Source organism: Staurois parvus, unplaced genomic scaffold, assembly GCF_062004578.1.
Source record: "Staurois parvus isolate SC_StPar_1 unplaced genomic scaffold, SC_StPar_1.0 ptg000519l, whole genome shotgun sequence".
Lineage (NCBI taxonomy): Eukaryota > Metazoa > Chordata > Amphibia > Anura > Ranidae > Staurois > Staurois parvus.
This window is the reverse complement of record NW_028318315.1, coordinates 1,055,756-1,076,059: the sequence shown is the minus strand read 5'-3', so window position 1 is coordinate 1,076,059 and position 20,304 is coordinate 1,055,756. Positions and strand designations below refer to the sequence as shown.

Here is a 20,304-nt window from a genome sequence, read left to right as displayed (position 1 = left end):
ACAGGGCGACACGGAAAGACCAACACACTTAAAGTCCAACACCGAGAGCCAAGGGAGAGTCTCTGTAGCAAGTAATCCAACAGGGGGTTTGGTGTGAGATCAGCACAAGAACAGTTCAAGTGAAGCAGGGAGAGAGCATGTACTCACGGATCTCTGGTGTCTAGCAGACAGTCTTCCCCAGCTCTGGGAGAAGGGGGGTCCTAGGCAGCCTTGGGTCTTTGCCAAGCCTGGCCATGAAAGGTCCCAGCCGCAGCCCGGGCCCCTTCCGTCAGCTATACAGCGGTGAATACCTCGGGAGCTCTGGCATCAGCTTTTTAAAACTGATGTTGGACCTTCTAGTCACCTAGGCAACCGGCGGGTCCCCGGAGCTGGCGTGGCTCCAGCTTGTCTTAGGAATGCCTTTCATCTTTGCAGGAGGGGAAAGGGGCACGGATGAGAGACGGCAGAGAGAGCAGGGACAGAGTAAGGGGGCTGAGAGGGGAAAGCAGCTGCGACACTCCTCCCCCTACCATTTCACAAGTGCCAGCAAGGGCGACCCAACCGGGTTCCCTTGAAGGCACTTGTGGGCCCTGACTTAGCTACTGTGGATCTTGTTGGCAGGAAAGGCCGTCTGCATGTTGATGTTGGCTTCCCTGTCTATATCGAATGGTGAAATTATAAGGCTGGAGGGCGAGGCTCCACCTAAGGAGGCGCCCTTTGTCCCTGGACACCCGGTTAAGCAATGTGAGGGGGTTGTGATCAGTGAAGATGGTGAACTCCGGGCCGTACAGGTAGGGCTGTAGTTTCTTTATGGCCCAGACTATGGCCAGGCATTCCTTCTCCACTGTAGCATAGGCAACTTCCTGATCCAGTAGTTGGTGGCTGAGGAAAGCGACGGGATGTTCCTCCCCAGCCTTGTTGACTTGGCTGAGGACAGCCCCTAGGACAGTGATGGCGAACCCGTGGCACGCGTGCCACAGCCGGCACGCCGAGCCTTATCTGTGGGCACGCCAGGAGAATCCAGCGGCGCGCTGTCTTCCCGGCTGTAGTGTGCGTGACAGCCGGGTCCCAAGTGCGCATGCACAAGAAGCAGTGCTCTTTGTGAATGGTAAGGCGGTACCTGGGACACATGACAGATCCCAGAAGCCGCCGGACCAATCATAAAGCGCAGCGCTTCTCGCGCATGCGCACTGGGCATCCGGCTGTCCGATGAGCGCCCACACTACAGAAGCCGGGAAGACAGCGCGCGGCTGGATCGAGGAACAGGTAAGATAAAAAAAAAACTCTGCGGAAGTAAGAGCGGGTACATGTCAAATTCAGGTACCCGCTCCCCCTCCCTCCCCAAAGGTCAGCAGTCATCTCTGTACTGTCCGCAGTCTCTGGTCATCCCTGTGCTGTCCGCAGTCTCTGGTCATCCCTGTGCTGTCCGCAGTCTCTGGTCATCCCTGTGCTGTCCGCAGTCTCTGGTCATCCCTGTGCTGTCCGCAGTCTCTGGTCATCCCTGTGCTGTCCGCAGTCTCTGGTCATCCCTGTGCTGTCCGCAGTCTCTGGTCATCCCTGTGCTGTCCGCAGTCTCTGGTCATCCCTGTGCTGTCCGCAGTCTCTGGTCATCTCTGTGCTGTCCGCAGTCTCTGGTCATCCCTGTGCTGTCCGCAGTCTCTGGTCATCCCTGTGCTGTCCGCAGTCTCTGGTCATCCCTGTGCTGTCCGCAGTCTCTGGTCATCCCTGTGCTGTCCGCAGTCTCTGGTCATCCCTGTACTGTGTCCCCAGTCTCTGGTCATCTCCTGTACTGTGTCCGCAGTCTCTGGTCATCCCTGTACTGTCCGCAGTCTCTGGTCATCCCTGTACTGTGTCCGCAGTCTCTGGTCATCCCTGTACTGTGTCCGCAGTCTCTGGTCATCTCCTGTACTGTCCGCAGTCTCTGGTCATCTCCTGTACTGTTCGCAGTCTCTGGTCATCTCCTGTACTGTGTCCGCAGTCTCTGGTCATCTCCTGTACTGTCCGCAGTCTCTGGTCATCCCTGTGCTGTCCGCAGTCTCTGGTCATCCCTGTGCTGTCCGCAGTCTCTGGTCATCCCTGTACTGTCCGCAGTCTCTGGTCATCCCTGTACTGTGTCCCCAGTCTCTGGTCATCTCCTGTACTGTGTCCGCAGTCTCTGGTCATCCCTGTACTGTCCGCAGTCTCTGGTCATCCCTGTACTGTGTCCGCAGTCTCTGGTCATCCCTGTACTGTGTCCGCAGTCTCTGGTCATCTCCTGTACTGTCCGCAGTCTCTGGTCATCTCCTGTACTGTTCGCAGTCTCTGGTCATCTCCTGTACTGTGTCCGCAGTCTCTGGTCATCTCCTGTACTGTCCGCAGTCTCTGGTCATCTCCTGTACTGTCCGCAGTCTCTGGTCATCCCTGTACTGTCCGCAGTCTCTGGTCATCCCTGTACTGTGTCCGCAGTCTCTGGTCATCCCTGTACTGTGTCCGCAGTCTCTGGTCATCCCTGTACTGTCCGCAGTCTCTGGTCATCTCCTGTACTGTGTCCGCAGTCTCTGGTCATCCCTGTACTGTGTCCGCAGTCTCTGGTCATCCCTGTACTGTGTCCGCAGTCTCTGGTCATCCCTGTACTGTGTCTGCAGTCTCTGGTCATCCCTGTACTGTGTCTGCAGTCTCTGGTCATCCCTGTACTGTGTCCGCAGTCTCTGGTCATCCCTGTACTGTCCGCAGTCTCAGGTCATCCCTGTACTGTCCGCTGTCTCTGGTCATCCCTGTACTGTGTCCGCAGTCTCTGGTCATCTCCTGTACTGTGTCCGCAGTCTCTGGTCATCCCTGTACTGTGTCCGCAGTCTCTGGTCATCCCTGTACTGTCCGCAGTCTCTGGTCATCCCTGTACTGTCCGCAGTCTCTGGTCATCCCTGTACTGTCCGCAGTCTCTGGTCATCCCTGTACTGTGTCTGCAGTCTCTGGTCATCCCTGTACTGTGTCCGCAGTCTCTGGTCATCCCTGTACTGTGTCCGCAGTCTCTGGTCATCCCTGTACTGTCCGCAGTCTCTGGTCATCTCCTGTACTGTCCGCAGTCTCTGGTCATCCCTGTACTGTCCGCAGTCTCTGGTCATCCCTGTACTGTGTCCGCAGTCTCTGGTCATCTCCTGTACTGTGTCCGCAGTCTCTGGTCATCCCTGTACTGTCCGCAGTCTCTGGTCATCCCTGTACTGTGTCCGCAGTCTCTGGTCATCTCCTGTACTGTGTCCGCAGTCTCTGGTCATCCCTGTACTGTCCGCAGTCTCTGGTCATCTCCTGTACTGTGTCCGCAGTCTCTGGTCATCCCTGTACTGTGTCCGCAGTCTCTGGTCATCCCTGTACTGTCCGCAGTCTCTGGTCATCCCTGTACTGTCCGCAGTCTCTGGTCATCCCTGTACTGTCCGCAGTCTCTGGTCATCCCTGTACTGTCCGCAGTCTCTGGTCATCCCTGTACTGTCCGCAGTCTCTGGTCATCCCTGTACTGTGTCCGCAGTCTCTGGTCATCCCTGTACTGTCCGCAGTTTCTGGTCATCCCTGTACTGTGTCCGCAGTCTCTGGTCATCCCTGTACTGTGTCCGCAGTCTCTGGTCATCCCTGTACTGTCCGCAGTCTCTGGTCATCCCTGTACTGTCCGCAGTCTCTGGTCATCTCCTGTACTGTGTCCGCAGTCTCTGGTCATCCCTGTACTGTGTCCGCAGTCTCTGGTCATCCCTGTACTGTGTCCGCAGTCTCTGGTCATCCCTGTACTGTCCGCAGTTCTGGTCATCCCTGTACTGTCCGCAGTCTCTGGTCATCCCTGTACTGTGTCCGCAGTCTCTGGTCATCCCTGTACTGTGTCCGCAGTCTCTGGTCATCCCTGTACTGTGTCCGCAGTCTCTGGTCATCTCCTGTACTGTGTCCGCAGTCTCTGGTCATCTCCTGTACTATGTCCGCAGTCTCTGGTCATCCCTGTACTGTGTCCGCAGTCTCTGGTCATCCCTGTACTGTGTCCGCAGTCTCTGGTCATCCCTGTACTGTTAATTAGTTTGCACTACTGTACGAGTTGTTTTTTCTAAACCAAAAGCTCGATATTCAGGTTTCATTGCAGTGTTGGCACTTTGAAAGAAATAAGTTGGTTTTGGGTTGCAGTTTGGGCACTCGGGCTCAAAAAGGTTCGCCATCACTGCCCTAGGACGTAGGTGGAGGCATCTGTCTGCACAAGGAAGCATCTGTTGTGGTCAGGGGCGGCCAGGACGGGGTTGCTCGCCAGGGCAGCTTTGAGGTCACAGAAGGCAGATTCACAGGCCAAGGTCCAGGTCACCATCTGGGGACTGTTCTTTTGGGTCAGGTCGGACAGGGGCTGGGCCGTGGATCTGAAATTAGGCACAAATTTACGGTAATAGCCGGCAGTGCCGAGGAAGGCCATCACTTGCTTCTTGGTCTGGGGGGAGGGCCAGTCATAAATGGCCTGAACCCTGGCTGGCTCAGGTTTCAGTGTCTCCCCCCTACTCTGTGCCCGGGGTACTGTACCTCAGCCATTCCCAACTGGCACTTGTCTGGTCTCACTATCAGCCTGGCCCTGCAGATGCGGTCTAGGCTGGCCCCCACGTGGGCCAGGTGCTCCTCCCACGTGTCGCTAAAGATGGCTATGTCATCTAGGTAGGTGCATGTGAACTCTTAACATCCCTCTAGTAGCTGGTCCACGACCTGTTGAAAGGTGGCGGGGGCGTTTTTCATGCCGAAGAGCATGACGAGGAATTCGTACAGGCCGAACGGGGTAATAAAGGCGGAGCGCACAACGCCCTCTTTTTTGATGGTGATTTGCCAGTAACCCTTGCTGAGGTCTAGGGTGCTAATGTAGCGGGCCCGGCTAGACGGTGCAGCGGGTCATCTATGCGGGGCATGGGGTAGGCGTCACTGACAGTGTAGTCATTCAACCTCCGATAGTCCACGCAAAAGCGGGTGGTCCCATCCTTCTTTGGAACCAGCACCACCGGGGAGGCCCAAGTACTGCGGGATGTCGGATGATACCCAGCTGGAGCATCTCGGAGAGTTTGGCTCGGATGGCCGACTTAACAAATTTGTATGGGGCCTGCTGGATGGGTTTCTGACTGTGGGTCTCCATGTGGTGGAGGGCTAACCTGGTGCGGCCCGGGGTGGCCAAGAAGGCGACGGCCTGGTCCTCTAGCACGGTCCGCATCTGGGCCGTCTGGCAGGGGTTCAGCTGAGCCCCCATGGGAATCTGATCTAGGGGAATGGTGACCTTGGTGGCTTGCAGGAGATAGGCAGGGCCCCCTCATCTTCTCCACCTGTGGAGGCGGGGCAGATGGCTAGCACAGGTAGAGTCTGGTCGTGGTACTTTTTCAACATGTTGATGTGGACCGTGCGCTGCTTGCGGTCGCGGGCGGCGAGGCTAATAATGTAGCTAGTCTCGTCTAACTTACGAAGGACCTTGTAGGGCCCTTCCCAGGTGTGCTGGAGCTTTTTCTGGGGGTTGGGGATGATCTTGAGCACCTGCTGCCCTTCAGTGAACTTGCGACCATGTGCCTTGCGGTCGTAACCATACCTTCTGGCGTGTCTGGGCTGCCTGGAGGTGGTCGTGGGCCATGGTGGCCAGGTGGGTCAGCCTCTCCCGCAGCTCGAGAACGTAGGGAACGTCAGGGGTACCCGTGTCCTCTATCTGCCCTTCCCAATGCTCCCAAAACAGGGATAGGGGACCGCGGACCTTCCGCCCGTACAGGAGTTCGAAGGGGGAGAACCCCGTTGACTCTTGCGGTACCTCCCGATATGCAAACAGCAGGTGAGAGAGGAGCTTCTCCCAGTACGCCTCCCCATCAACGAAGGACCTCAGCATGCTCTTCAGTGTGCCATTGAAGCGCTCGCAGAGGCCATAGGTTTGGGGGTGATAGGGAGTGGTCCGAATTGCCCATACCCCAGATGTGCGCCAGAGGGATTGGACCACCTTGAACATGAACTGGGTACCCTGGTCGGTCAAGATCTCGCTGGGGAAACCCACCCGCGAGAAAACGGTGACTAGGGCCTCGGCCACTTTAGGGGCGGAGATGCTGGACAGGGGAACAGCCTCGGGGTAGCGTAATCCACCACCGTGAGAATGTACCGCTTTCCGGACTTACTGGGTCAGGCCAGGGGTCCCAGGATATCTACAGCTACCCGCTGAAAGGGAGCATCAATGATGGGTAAGGTGTGGAACGGGGCCTTGGGGTGATCCCCTGGGCGTCCCTTCCTCTGACAGATGTCACAGGTCTGACAGAAGTGGGCTACGTCCTGGGTGATACCCGGCCAGTAGAAGGCTTGGGTCAGCCGCAGCCCTGTTCTCCTCTTACCCAGGTGGCCGGCTACTGGAATGTCATGGGCTATCTGGAGTAGCGGGAACCTGAACCGTCTAGGCACTATCAGTTGTTTGGAGCTAGCAGAGGGTTGACCCGGGTGGCTTGGGCCTACCTCCCGGTACAACAGCCCCTGCTCCCACCAAAGCTGGTCTCCACCCCCCTCCTGCTGCCCTGCGGCAGCCTGGGTCCTAAACTTAGCTAAGGTGGGGTCTGTGGCTACCTCCCGCTTGAAGGTCTCCCGGCCCCAGGTCAGGGGAAGGTTGGGGTCAGGTGGGGGTTCACTCACCGAGTCCATGCTGGGGAAAGGATCCGTGGTGGCTTTGTCTGTAGGAGGACCTCGACCTGCTTGACTCCAGGTCACTGCCCCAACATACTGGCATCGTAGCTCCCCTAGGTCGTTGCCGAGCAGAACATCCGCCAGGAGGCCGCCCATGACGCCGATCTGGCACTGTTGCTCCCCGAACCCATAGTCGAGGTGTACGGATGCTCTGGGGATATGATGTCTGGCTCCTCCCGCCAGCTCGATGGCGAATCCAGGGCTGGGTTGGATGGCTTCTGGCCGGATCACTCGGGGGTTGGCGATGGTCAAGAAGGCCCCTGTATCCCAAAAACCGGAGGCGGGTTGCCCGTCAGCCCGCACGACCTGCAGGTGGCACTGTTTCTGGGTGGGGTATGTAGCCCTCAGGGGGTGGACACTGTAAACCCCCGGGAGTGGTTGTCTTCTGGGAAGCTCATCCACTCGCTGGGAGGCGGGGGCAGTGGTTCTTCTGCGAGATGGAGCTCCAGGTAGTGGACCAGGCGGGGGAAGCGGCGGCTTCGGGAGGTGGGGCAGTTGGCTTGGAGGTGCCCCGGCTGGTTGCACCCGTAGCAGCGGCGGTCCATAGGGGGCCCCGTGAATTGGGCTCTGGGTGGCAGTCCTGCGGAGTTAGCAGTGGTAGTTAGGGAGCCTGTTTTGGCAGAGGTGGTGGGGGGCGGGGCCTTGGCAGTTCAGGGGCCCGCCATTTCCAATGTGGTTTGATGGCCAGGATCTCGTTGGCCAGGGCAGAAGCCTTTGCAAGAGCTTTCTCTCTTACCCATCCGCGCACCTCCGCCGGGCATTGGTTGTCAAATTGCTTGGATGATTTCTTCTGCGGTGCGGGCCTGTTCCCCCTCTAGCCACCTCCGACAGGACTGCGACATCTTGTGCACATACATGCGATAGGAGGGCTCCGCATGGCAGGGCAGGTCACGGAAGCGCACCCGGTGCACTTCTGGGGTCACCGCATAATACTCCAACACAGTCTGTTTGACCCGGGCGTAATCCCGGCCATCCACATAATCCAGAGTGCGGTAGGCCGCAGCTGCACCCCCTTCTAGCAGACCCATGAGGTGCCGTATCCAATCCGTGCTTGGCACCTCCATGAGCTGGCACTGCTGCTCAAAGTCCTGAAAGAACCCCTCCACATCCCCAGCGGCTTCGTTGCAGGGTTTAAAGGCCTTGCGGCTGACCCGGGGAGGGGAGTAACCCGCGGCCCTGGGGCTGGAAGGGCCGCTTAGTTCGCGGTGACTCTTCCTTGGCTCTCTCTTTCATGCCTCCTCCGGATAGCCTCTCGCTTGTCCTCTGCCGTGGCGTCTGACCCCAGGAGGGCCATCTCTTCCTCCACCTGAGTAAGCCAGGGGCTCTTGCGCCCTGGGTCATGGCGTGCTGGCAAGGCTGGGGTTGGCCTGCTCTCCTCCCTTGCTAGGACGTCCTGGGGATCAGCTTCCTCAATGGCTGCGACCAGATCCTCTTTGGCTAGGCCCCTCCAGGTAAGGGACAGCTGCTCGGCCCTCTCCTGCAGACATGCCACAGTCCACTTCCTGTATTCGCTGGGCCGGGCCCGTTCCCCCATGCGCTGGCTTTCGCTGTCTGCCATCTCCTCAGTGTCCTGATCCCACCGCTGCCAACCAGTATGTGACGGAGGAAAGGCAGGACAGAACACACAAAGTAGATAGCAAACGCACAAAGCTTTATTGAGGCAAACAGATGACAGTCACCGAATAGGGGAGTTCGCAGGGAGGGTGAATACGCCAGTACAGGGCGATACGGAAGGACCAACACACTTAAAGTCCAACACCGAGAGCCAAGAGAGAGTCTCTGTAGCAAGTAATCCAACAGGGGGTTGGTGTGAGTCTCTGTAGCAAGTAATCCAACAGGGGGGGTTGGTGTGAGGTCAGCACAAGAACAGTTCAAGTGAAGCAGGCAGAGAGCATGTACTCATGGATCTCCGGTGTCTAGCAAACAGTCTTCCCCAGCTCTGGGAGAAGGGGGGTCCTAGGCAGCCTTGGGTCTCTGGCAAGCCTGGCCACGAAAGGTCCCAGCCGCAGTCTGGGCCCCTTCCATCAGCTACACAGCAGTGAATACCTTGGGAGCTCTGGCATCAGCTTCTTAAAACTGATGTTGGACCCCCTAGTCACATAGGCAACCGGGGGGGGGCCCGGAGCTGGCGTGGCTCCAGCTTGTCTTAGGAATGCCTTTCATCTTTGCAGGAGGGAAGAGGGGCACGGATGAGAGACGGCAGAGAGAGCAGGGACAAAGCAAGGGGGCTGAGAGGGGAAAGCAGCTGCAACAGTGTTATTGAAGAGTTCAGCTGCCTGTGGATGGTGCCAAGTCAGCAAGTAACCATACTGTCCAGACAGACCAAGCCTAAGGAGGTATGTTTATGTTTAAAACAGCATTTGGAACAGAACAGTAAGTATACATACCTTATGTCAGGGCTCTGTCCTCGGCAGAGGTATTAGGAGATCTGGCACCCCTTCCAGTACCTTGCATGGCCGCAGAAGTTCACATCGGCTCAAATTTGGCTCCAACGGCCTTTATAAGGGAGCCCTGCCCTACTCTCAGGTGCTGGTTGATCTCTGGCTTCCCAGTACCTTGTTCCTGTGCTATTGTGACCTGTGACTTCCTGATACCGACTCGGCTTGCTCTTGGACCTGTCTTCTCTGCTTAACCCCTGATCTGTCCTGGGCTTGGCTAATGGATATTCCCTCTTTGCACCTCTGTGCATGACCTCGGCTATACCATCTGACAACGTCTGCTCTGATTTCCACCTGGTACCTGACCTCGGTTTTGAAAAGGCTATCATGTGATCCTGTTTCCCAAAAAGCTTGCATACCTCGCAGACACCACGGGGTTTATTTACTAAAGCTGGAGAGTGCAAAATCAGACTCACTTCTGCATAGAAACCAATCAGCTTCCAGGTTTCATTGCCAAAGCTTCATTGAACAAGCTGAGGTTAGAAGCTGATTGGTTTCTATGCAGAAGGGAGTCTGATTTTGGACTCTCCAGCTTTAGTACATAAACCCCCACCTGTCTGCAGATCCCATCTCAGTGCATCAGCTGTGCTACTGGGTGGACCACCAACGAGCACTCCTACAGGCAACCTGTGCCACTTTGGGCCTGACTTCTGCTGTCCCACTCTCAGGGGATTCTGGAACTTAGCCGCAAGGGAAGCCCTCTCTCCATTGGCCTTTAACACCAGGTACGTGATATTATGCAGGCCATACATGGGTCGAATTCCCAACAAATTTTCTTTAGAAAATTGGAAAATTTGTGCGTTTTGTAATGCGACGGTGCCACCATTGATTTCGAAATTCCACCAACCTAGCCTTCAATTTCACATGTTGCTACAGAAAAGAATTTTCATGGAAAAGAATTTTCTTTTATTTCCAAGTCAAATCTTTATATTTCTTGCACGATTCTCCCATCATTGATTCGAAATTTGTTCCTTTTTCAAAAAATTTCCAACATGCCCATTAACATTTCTACCAAACCTTTCTCAAGGGTCATAAGAGTTTAGTACAAATAGTGGGAATCCCTGGCTGTTTGCTTTCATATTTTGATTTCTAATGATTGACTAATTGGGTTTGGATTCAGCAAGATCAAACAACCCGCCCTGAACCAGATCTAGGTATGTTCATCTCATTACTGTGCATACATCATGTCTGGGTACATAAGTTGTGTCTGCAGTGCTGAGAAGAGGGGTTATCTGGGAGAAAACAAGATCTAATGTGCAGAACGGGTATCAATACAAGGCGGTGACTATTATCAACCTATGACATCACTCATCTCCCACCCTACTCTGGACCAATCAGTGTGCAGGTACAGAGCAGAGATAACAGAAGAATATATTGTGGCTCACCTGTGCTGATCTCTGTAGGAGTGTCCTCCTCTTTGATTGTCCTCATCATTACAGCCTCCTCCGTATATTGCTGATCATCCCTCACATACGTCTCTTCTACTTCACCCTCAACTTTCATCTTCATCAGATCTTCACCCTAAACCAACAGAATGGCAGAAATAACATCTGTAATATAGAAGGATTTATGATGTGAGATCACATAGAAAATATCATCTTGTAGAGTCCACACATCGTCTCCACATGTCAGAGTGTTCCATCACTTTATGTTCCAGACCCTCAACTCCACCGACCTGATGATGGTGAGGAATGGTGTGACCTTCCTGTGTAGAATCCCAGGAATACAGAGGATGGTGACATCTCTCTGGTGGGTTCCCATTACTGGATCCATCTACCTGAAGATGGTGAAGGATGGTGTGACCTTCCTGTGTGGAATCCCGGGAATACAGAGGACGGAGACATCTCTCTGGTGGGTTCCCATGACTGGATCCATCTGTAGGAAACACACACACTGACTGAATCCACTGTTTCTATGTGTTTATCAGATGATGGGGGATCTAGGTGGATCCTCCGTACTGCTCTCTCCTTTACAATAAAGTCTCCTCTTACCCGGTGATGTGAGGGGCGGCTTATTGTCCATCATGACGTCCTTGTAGAGATCCTTGTGTCCTTCTAAATACTCCCACTCCTCCATGGAGAAATAGACAGTGACATCCTGACACCTTATAGGAACCTGACACACACAATGATACAGTCACCATCCAGACACATCCCTTGTCTGTTACTGGAGAATGTCCCAGAATTCCCAGCACCGCTCACCTCTCCTGTCAGCAGATCCATCATCTTCTTGGTGACTTCTAGAATTTTCTTTTCCATATTTATCTCAGGTATCAGGGAGTCACATGGAGGCACTGTGATGGTTATATGATCTCCAGACTTCACAGGAGGAAAACTCTGTATTCAACAAAAACAGTAATATCATGTCACATTCCCAGAATCCTCACCTCTCCGGTCAGGTCTGTGTTTTATTAATAGAGATGAGAGTGATGTCATGTGACCTCCCAGAATCCTCCTCACCTCTCCGGTCAGGTCTGTGTTTTATTAATGATGATAAGAGTGATGTCATTTGATCTCCCAGAATCCTCCTCACCTCTCCAGTCAGGTCTGTGTTTTATTAATGATGATAAGAATGATGTCATGTGACCTCCCAGAATCCTCCTCACCTCTCCGGTCAGCAGGCAGATGATCTCCAGGGTGAAGTTTAGTATCTTCTCAGTCACGTGAGTCTGGTCCTCCTCCATCCTCATTGGTTTGGTCATGTGAGCTCTGTGGGTTTCTGGAACATAAATGTAAGAGTAGAATTATGTTATCAGTAGTTGAGATGTGGTGTGATCAGTAGAAATATGTAATTGTAGATCTAGTTTAATTCCATGTTATTAAAGATAAGTATTCAGTATTTAGTCGTAGACATATGTTCACCAATTAGCATCTGAAAGGACAGAGCAAGCTTCCCCTAAAAGGGTGTGCCAATTGCTAGACTGCTCACTGTGCGACTCCTTAGTGTTACAAGGTCTCAGCTGTGAATGGGGAACAGGTGGGTTAAATTTGGTGTTATTGCTCTCACTCTCTCATATTGGTCACTGGAAGTTCAACATGGCACCTCATGGCAAAGAACTCTCGGAAGATCTGAAAAAAAGAATTGTTGCTCTACATAAAGATGGCCTAGGCTATAAGAAGATTGCCAAGACCCTAAAACTGAGCTGCAGCACGGTGGCCAAGACCATACAGAGGTTTAACAGGAAAGATTCCACTCAGAACAGGCCTCGCCATGGATGACCAAAGAAGCTGAGTTCACGTGCTCAGCGTCATATCCAGAGGTTGTCTTTGGGAAATAGACGTATGAGTGCTGCCAGCATTGCTGCAGAGGTTGGAGGGGTGGGGGGTCAGCCTGTCAGTGCCCAGACCATACGCCGCACACTGCATCAAATTGGTCTGCATGGCTGTCGTCCCAGAAGGAAGCCTCTTCTAAAGATGATGCACAAGAAAGTCCGCAAACAGTTTGCTGAAGACAGGCAGACTAAGGACATGGATTACTGGAACCATGTCCTGTGGTCTGATGACACCAAGATCAACTGATTTGGTTCAGATGGTGTCAAGCGTGTGTGGCGGCAACCAGGTGAGGAATACAAAGACAAGTGTGTCTTGCCTACAGTCAAGCATGGTGGTGGGAGTGTCATGGTCTGGGGCTGCATGAGTGCTGCCGGCACTGAGGAGCTACAGTTCATTGAGGGAACCATGAATGCCAACATGTACTGTGTGACGGGAGTTACTTTGGGTGGGGGGGCCCAAGGAACCCAGCTCACTTTGGAGAGGTGTTAAGTCACCCTGTGCCTGTTAGGGGTACAGGGTGATCTGTCCTAATATTGTGTAGACATGTTAAGGAAATAGGTGGTGTCACGGCCCGCGGTCGCCGCCACCAACAGGCGACAATCACACGCCCGCGACTAATAGTAATACGTCATGCCCACGCCGTCAGACCCCAGACCTTCTCACCAAACTCGTGACCGAAGGAACGGCCGATCTAAAACCGCGGTGTGACGCGCGTAACAAGGCCACACTCAGCTGCACCCAGCACAGCGATTGCCCAGCTAATGGTCTACAATCGGTGCCTGCAGCCTGAATGCGCTTGTTACTGGGTCGGGTTAATTACGCAACTAACCCTCTACTGCCACCACCACTTTTGTCTGAGACTGGGAAACTCCCGTTATCAAATATACACTATAATGATTGAAATATTGATCTATATAGCACGGCCCGCGGACCTGCTATACAGAGATATAACAAACAGTAACGTCTCTTCAAAAGGCAGGAATTCGTGAATTGCAAGTAAGCGCCTAGAAACAGTTTAACACTTTCAGAAAGAAAGATTTATTACTAAAAGCGTCAGACAGATGCAATAAAATATTTACAAAGAGATGTCACAAAAATATATATATATGTATATAAAGACACAGCAAAGAGATAATTAGGAAGAAGATTACAGGGTTAAGTTACTTGCCCATATGCCTGGGTTTGCAAATCCAAGATGCAGAGCAGAAAGGTTAGTCTCCTTTTGTTACGATGTTCAGCTAAAGAGATCTGTATGTTCTACTCAGAGGCTTGTCTTTTCTTTAAAAGTCCCTCTCAAAGGGGAGGGGGGGCTCTGACTACACGTTTTGGGAGTGGTCATTGGGAAACTAAATTAACTACCAGCTTCATATCCCATGATATGAACCATACATTTGATCTGAGGAATGTGCAATTACTCTGGTCAGTTTGATAATGAGTGGGCTTACATAGTTTTGGGTGACAAAAGTTACACCTCAGCAGACGGCCTGGCTCCAATCTCAGATGTCTTAGCCTGGTTGTCCCACACCATCTGTCAGGAGATAAGTTTGCCTCTCAGGAAGGGAGGAGGGTAGGAATGAGGCTGAGGAATGCCTCAAATAAACAGACAGAACACGAAAAAGAGAGTTGAAGGGGAACTCCGCTCCAATTCTGATGAGCAAGTTTGCCACAGGTGGGGGTTGCAATTGTTATTTGGCTGCATCCCATTGTTCTATTGGTTGTCTAATAGCAAACTATTATGGGATGTATGTGTTTATGTGTATTAGCTTAGTGGGGGGCTGTCTCCAGCAGCCCTCCCTGCTGATGGGACTGTCTGCTGGTGTGAAGTTTGAATATCTGTGTGTCTCTTGTTACTAAATGTAGATTGCCCCGCCCTGTGTCATTATGCAGTCTACAGTCCCATCAGGAGGGAGGGCTGCTGGAGACACCCCCCACACTAAGCTAATACACATACATCCCAAAATAGTTTGCTCCTAAGCCAGACAAACAATAGAACAAAGGGATGCAGCCACCTTACATTAAACAACCAACAACTCCCACACAATATTGGGACAGATCACCCTGTACCCCTAACAGGCTCAGGGTGATTACACATAAAAGGGATATGGGGAGCTGAGACAGGTCTCCCCACCTCTTCAAAGTTAGCTGGGTTCCATGGGCCCCCCCACCCAAAGTGACTCCTGTCACATATCTGCCCCTTCACTGGCATTAGTGGGAGAAAATGGTGCCGCTTAATTGGTATTAATTGGAAGAATAATGTCCCATCATTCTGTCAGTGGGATGAATAGTGCCCCATCATTGGTGACAGTGGGATGAAAAGTGCCCCATCATTGGTGACAGTGGGATGAAAAGTGCACCATCATTGGTATCAGAGGGAGGAATAGTGCCCCATCATTGGTGTCAGTGGGAGGAATAGTGTCCCATCATTGATATCAGTGGGAGGAATAGTGTCCCATCATTGGTATCAGTGGGAGGAATAGTGCCCCATCATTGGTATCAGTGGGAGGAATAGTGCCCCATCATTGGTATCAGTGGGGGAATAGTGCCCCATCATTGGTATCAGTGGGAGGAATAGTGCCCCATCATTGGTATCAGTGGGAGGAATAGTGCCCCATCATTGGTGTCAGTGGGAGGAATAGTGCCCCATCATTGGTATCAGTGGGAGGAATAGTGCCCCATCATTGGTATCAGTGAGAGGAATAGTGCCCCATCATTGGTATCAGTGGAAGGAATAGTGCCTCATCACTGGTATCAGTGGGAGAAATGGTGCCGCTTAATTGGTATTGGTTGGAAGAATAATGCCCCATCATTAGTGTCAGTGGGATGAATAGTGTTCCATCATTGGTATTAGTTTTAGAAAAAGTGCCTAACTGTTTATATCAGTGGGAGGAATTGTGCCCCATCATTGGTGTCAGTGGAAGGAAAAATGCCCCATTGTTGGTGTAAGTGAGAGGAATGGTTCCCCACCATTGGTGCCAGTGTAAGAAATGGTGCCTCCTTGTTGGTCAGGGGGAGGAAAAGAACCCCGAGAGCCAAATAGAGGCATGCTAAGGGCCGCCATTTGGAGATGAATAGTGGAGGCAACGGACAATTTGCTTCGTTTGTCATAATTTTTTTCTGTAATATGTGAATATAATGAAAGTTTTTGTTTTTGAGTCGATTGTCAACAGAGCAGCTAATAATGCAATTTCCCCATCACTCCATTCACTATTTATTGATGTTACATAGTTACTGAGGTTGAAAAAAAGACACTGGTCCAGCTAGTTCAACCAACAAGAACAAGATATTGAAAACCCCCCATATACACAATCCTATACCCACAGTTGATTCAGAGGAAGGCAAAAAATTCCAATAAAGCATGATCCAATGCATACAATTCCAATAAAGCACGATCCAAAGCATAAAAGTCCAATAAAGCACGATCCAAAGCATAGAATTCTAATAAAGCATGATCCAAAGCATAGAATTCTAATAAAGCATGATCCAGTGCATAAAATTCCAATAAAGAATGATCCAATGCATGCAATTAAAATAAAGTATGATTCAATGCATAAAATTCTAATAAAGCACGATCCAATGCATAACATTCTAATAAAGCACGATCCAATGCATAACATTCTAATAAAGCACGATCCAATGCATAACATTCTAATAAAGCACGATCCAATGCATAACATTCTAATAAAGCACGATCCAATGCATAACATTCTAATAAAGCACGATCCAATGCATACAATTCCAATAAAGCATGATCCAATGCATACAATTCCAATAAAGCACGATCCAATGCATACAATTCCAATAAAGCACGATCCAATGCATACAATTCCAAAAAAGCACCATCCAATGCATACAATTCCAATAAAGCACGATCCAATGCATACAATTCCAATAAAGCACGATCCAATGCATACAATTCCAATAAAGCACGATCCAATGCATACAATTCCAATAAAGCACGATCCAATGCATACAATTCCAATAAAGCATGATCCAATGCATTACATTCCACTAAAGCATGATCCAATGCATACAATTCTAATAAAGCACGATCCAAAGCATAGAATTCTAATAAAGCATGATCCAGTGCATAAAATTCCAATAAAGAATGATCCAATGCATGCAATTAAAATAAAGTATGATTCAATGCATAAAATTCTAATAAAGCATGACCCAATGCATAACATTCTAATAAAGCACCATCCAATGCATACAATTCTAATAAAGCACGATCCAATGCATAAAATTCCAATAAAGCACGATCCAATGCATAACATTCTAATAAAGCACGATCCAATGCATACAATTCTAATAAAGCACGATCCAATGCATACAATTCCAATAAAGCACGATCCAATGCATACAATTCCAATAAAGCACGATCCAATGCATACAATTCTAATAAAGCACGATCCAATGCATACAATTCCAATAAAGCACGATCCAATGCATACAATTCCAATAAAGCACGATCCAATGCATACAATTCTAATAAAGCACGATCCAATGCATACAATTCCAATAAAGCACGATCCAATGCATACAATTCCAATAAAGCACGATCCAATGCATACAATTCTAATAAAGCACGATCCAATGCATACAATTCCAATAAAGCACGATCCAATGCATACAATTCTAATAAAGCACGATCCAATGCATACAATTCCAATAAAGCACGATCCAATGCATAAAATTCCAATAAAGCACGATCCAATGCATACAATTCCAATAAAGCACCATCCAATGCATACAATTCCAATAAAGCACCATCCAATGCATACAATTCTAATAAAGCACGATCCAATGCATACAATTCCAATAAAGCACGATCCAATGCATACAATTCCAATAAAGCACCATCCAATGCATACAATTCTAATAAAGCACCATCCAATGCATACAATTCCAATAAAGCACCATCCAATGCATACAATTCTAATAAAGCACGATCCAATGCATACAATTCCAATAAAGCACCATCCAATGCATACAATTCCAATAAAGCACGATCCAATGCATACAATTCCAATAAAGCACCATCCAATGCATACAATTCTAATAAAGCACGATCCAATGCATACAATTCCAATAAAGCACGATCCAATGCATACAATTCCAATAAAGCACCATCCAATGCATACAATTCTAATAAAGCACGATCCAATGCATACAATTCCAATAAAGCACGATCCAATGCATACAATTCTAATAAAGCACGATCCAATGCATACAATTCCAATAAAGCACGATCCAATGCATACAATTCCAATAAAGCACGATCCAATGCATACAATTCCAATAAAGCACCATCCAATGCATACAATTCCAATAAAGCACCATCCAATGCATACAATTCTAATAAAGCACGATCCAATGCATACAATTCCAATAAAGCACCATCCAATGCATACAATTCCAATAAAGCACGATCCAATGCATACAATTCCAATAAAGCACGATCCAATGCATACAATTCTAATAAAGCACGATCCAATGCATACAATTCTAATAAAGCACGATCCAATGCATACAATTCCAATAAAGCACGATCCAATGCATACAATTCCAATAAAGCACGATCCAATGCATACAATTCCAATAAAGCACCATCCAATGCATACAATTCTAATAAAGCACGATCCAATGCATACAATTCCAATAAAGCACCATCCAATGCATACAATTCCAATAAAGCACGATCCAATGCATACAATTCCAATAAAGCACGATCCAATGCATACAATTCCAATAAAGCACGATCCAATGCATACAATTCCAATAAAGCACGATCCAATGCATACAATTCTAATAAAGCACGATCCAATGCATACAATTCTAATAAAGCACGATCCAATGCATACAATTCCAATAAAGCATGATCCAATGCATACAATTCCAATAAAGCACGATCCAATGCATACAATTCCAATAAAGCACGATCCAATGCACTCCAGTGAGAAAAAAAAAATCCTTCTTGGTTCCTTGGGAGGCAGTCGGATATTCCTTGGATAAACTACCCCTGGTGTTATGTGGATGCAAAAATCTCCACCAGAAAAAAGGGAAAAAAAATAAATGCTGAAGCATAGACGCTACCACCCACTGACCATCCCATGACCCTAATACTGGGCATACACTTTTTTTTTTAAATCTGCAGATGGAGAAATCTCCCCTTGCAGCACTGCAGACACTGACATATATATTCTGAGAGCAGCACCCTGCTGCTGTCAGAATACACAGATCTGTGATGCAGCAGATCGGCATTCCTGCAAATCAAACAACAACAGTTAAAAATAACACACAGTAACAACACAACAAAACTCAATAAAACAGCAACTTTTTTTTCTCCTTTTTTGTAGAACATTTCCAGCCTTTGATTTTAGGGCCTCTCCAAATTTGATAGACTGTTTCCTGCTCTTACCTAACAGACCCTTCATGCAGAATTGTGTGGTCCCCTATACTGTACCAAAGACTAAAAGTCCACTAAGGTGTAGTAGCGACAGTCTTTGAGGCAAAGGCCACGTTGGTTAGGAGAGGAGGGACAAAAAAATAAAAACAGGTGTCACATCGTGTTTACCAGACACATCATCTTTTTTGGGATGACTTTTGTGTTGGGGTAGGTTGGAGGACATCTGGAAAATGCCTCTCATGCAGCCAGCTAACGGCAGATTTAGGCTTTGGGCTACAGCACCTTCTGCATACAAAAGGGGTGAAATGATCTGAAGTTTTAGGAAGGATCCAGTTTTTCCAGTAGCTTTGTAAATAACAAACACATTGTATAGAGCCAATAAATGTACAGGTGAAACCCGAAAAATTAGAATATGGTGCAAAAGTTAATTTATTTCAGTGCAGCAACTTAAAAGGTGAAACTGATATATGAGACTCATTACATGCAAAGCAAGATAGTTCAAGCCGTGATTTGTCATCATTGTGATGATTATGGCTTACAGCTCATGAAAACCCCAAATCCACAATCTCAGAAAATGAGAATATTCCATGCAATCAATAATACAAGGATTGTACAAAGAACAATATCAGACCTCTGAAAAGTAGAAGCATGCATATGTACTCAGTACTTGGTTTGGGCCCCTTTTGCAGCAATTACTGCCTCAATGCGGCGTGGCATGGAAGCTATCAGCCTGTGGCACTGCTGAGGTGTTTTGGAAGACCAGGATGCTTCAATAGCGGCCTTCAGCTCTTCTGCATTGTTCGGTCTCATGTCTCTCATCTTTCTCTTGGCAATGCCCCATAGATTCTCTATGGGGTTCAGGTCAGGCGAGTTTGCTGGCCAATCAAGCACAGTAATCCCACGGTCATTGAACCAGGTTTTGGTGCTTTTGGCAGTGTGGGCGGTGCCAAGTCCTGCTGGAAAATAAAGTCAGCATCCCCATAAAGCTCCTCTGTGGAAGGAAGCATGAAGTGCTCCAAAATCTCCTGATAGTCGGCTGCTTTGACCCTGGACTTAATGAAGCACATTGGACCAACACCAGCAGATGACATGGCTCCCCAAATCAACACAGACTGTGGAAACTTCACACTGGACTTCAAGCATCTTGCAGTGTGTGCCTCTCCATTCTTCCTCCATACTCAGGGTCCTTGGGCCTCTCCATTCTTCCTCCATACTCGGGGTCCTTGTGCCTCTCCATTCTTCCTCCATACTCGGGGTCCTTGGGCCTCACCATTCTTCGTCCATACTCGGGGTCCTTGGGCCTCTTCATTCTTCCTCCATACTCGGGGTCCTTGGGCCTCTTCATTCTTCCTCCATACTCGGGGTCCTTGTGCCTCTCCATTCTTCCTCCATACTCGGGGTCCTTGTGCCTCTCCATTCTTCCTCCATACTCGGGGTCCTTGTGCCTCTCCATTCTTCCTCCATACTCGGGGTCCTTGGGCCTCTCCATTCTTCCTCCATACTCGGGATCCTTGTGCCTCTCCATTCTTCCTCCATA

General features: G+C 49.6%; 1 protein-coding gene across 1 annotated transcript in view; it reads right to left on the bottom strand.

The window, feature by feature from the left end:
* The window catches only part of LOC149451820 (uncharacterized), a 74,887-nt gene that overhangs the window by 44,690 nt on the left and 9,893 nt on the right, over nucleotides 1-20,304 (bottom strand). The window contains 5 exon segments of the mRNA XM_089690137.1: nucleotides 10,475-10,610; nucleotides 10,765-10,964; nucleotides 11,081-11,204; nucleotides 11,291-11,425; nucleotides 11,695-11,807. Of these exon segments, the coding sequence (XP_089546263.1) occupies nucleotides 10,475-10,610; nucleotides 10,765-10,964; nucleotides 11,081-11,204; nucleotides 11,291-11,425; nucleotides 11,695-11,790 (691 nt within the window). The 5' untranslated portion in view covers nucleotides 11,791-11,807.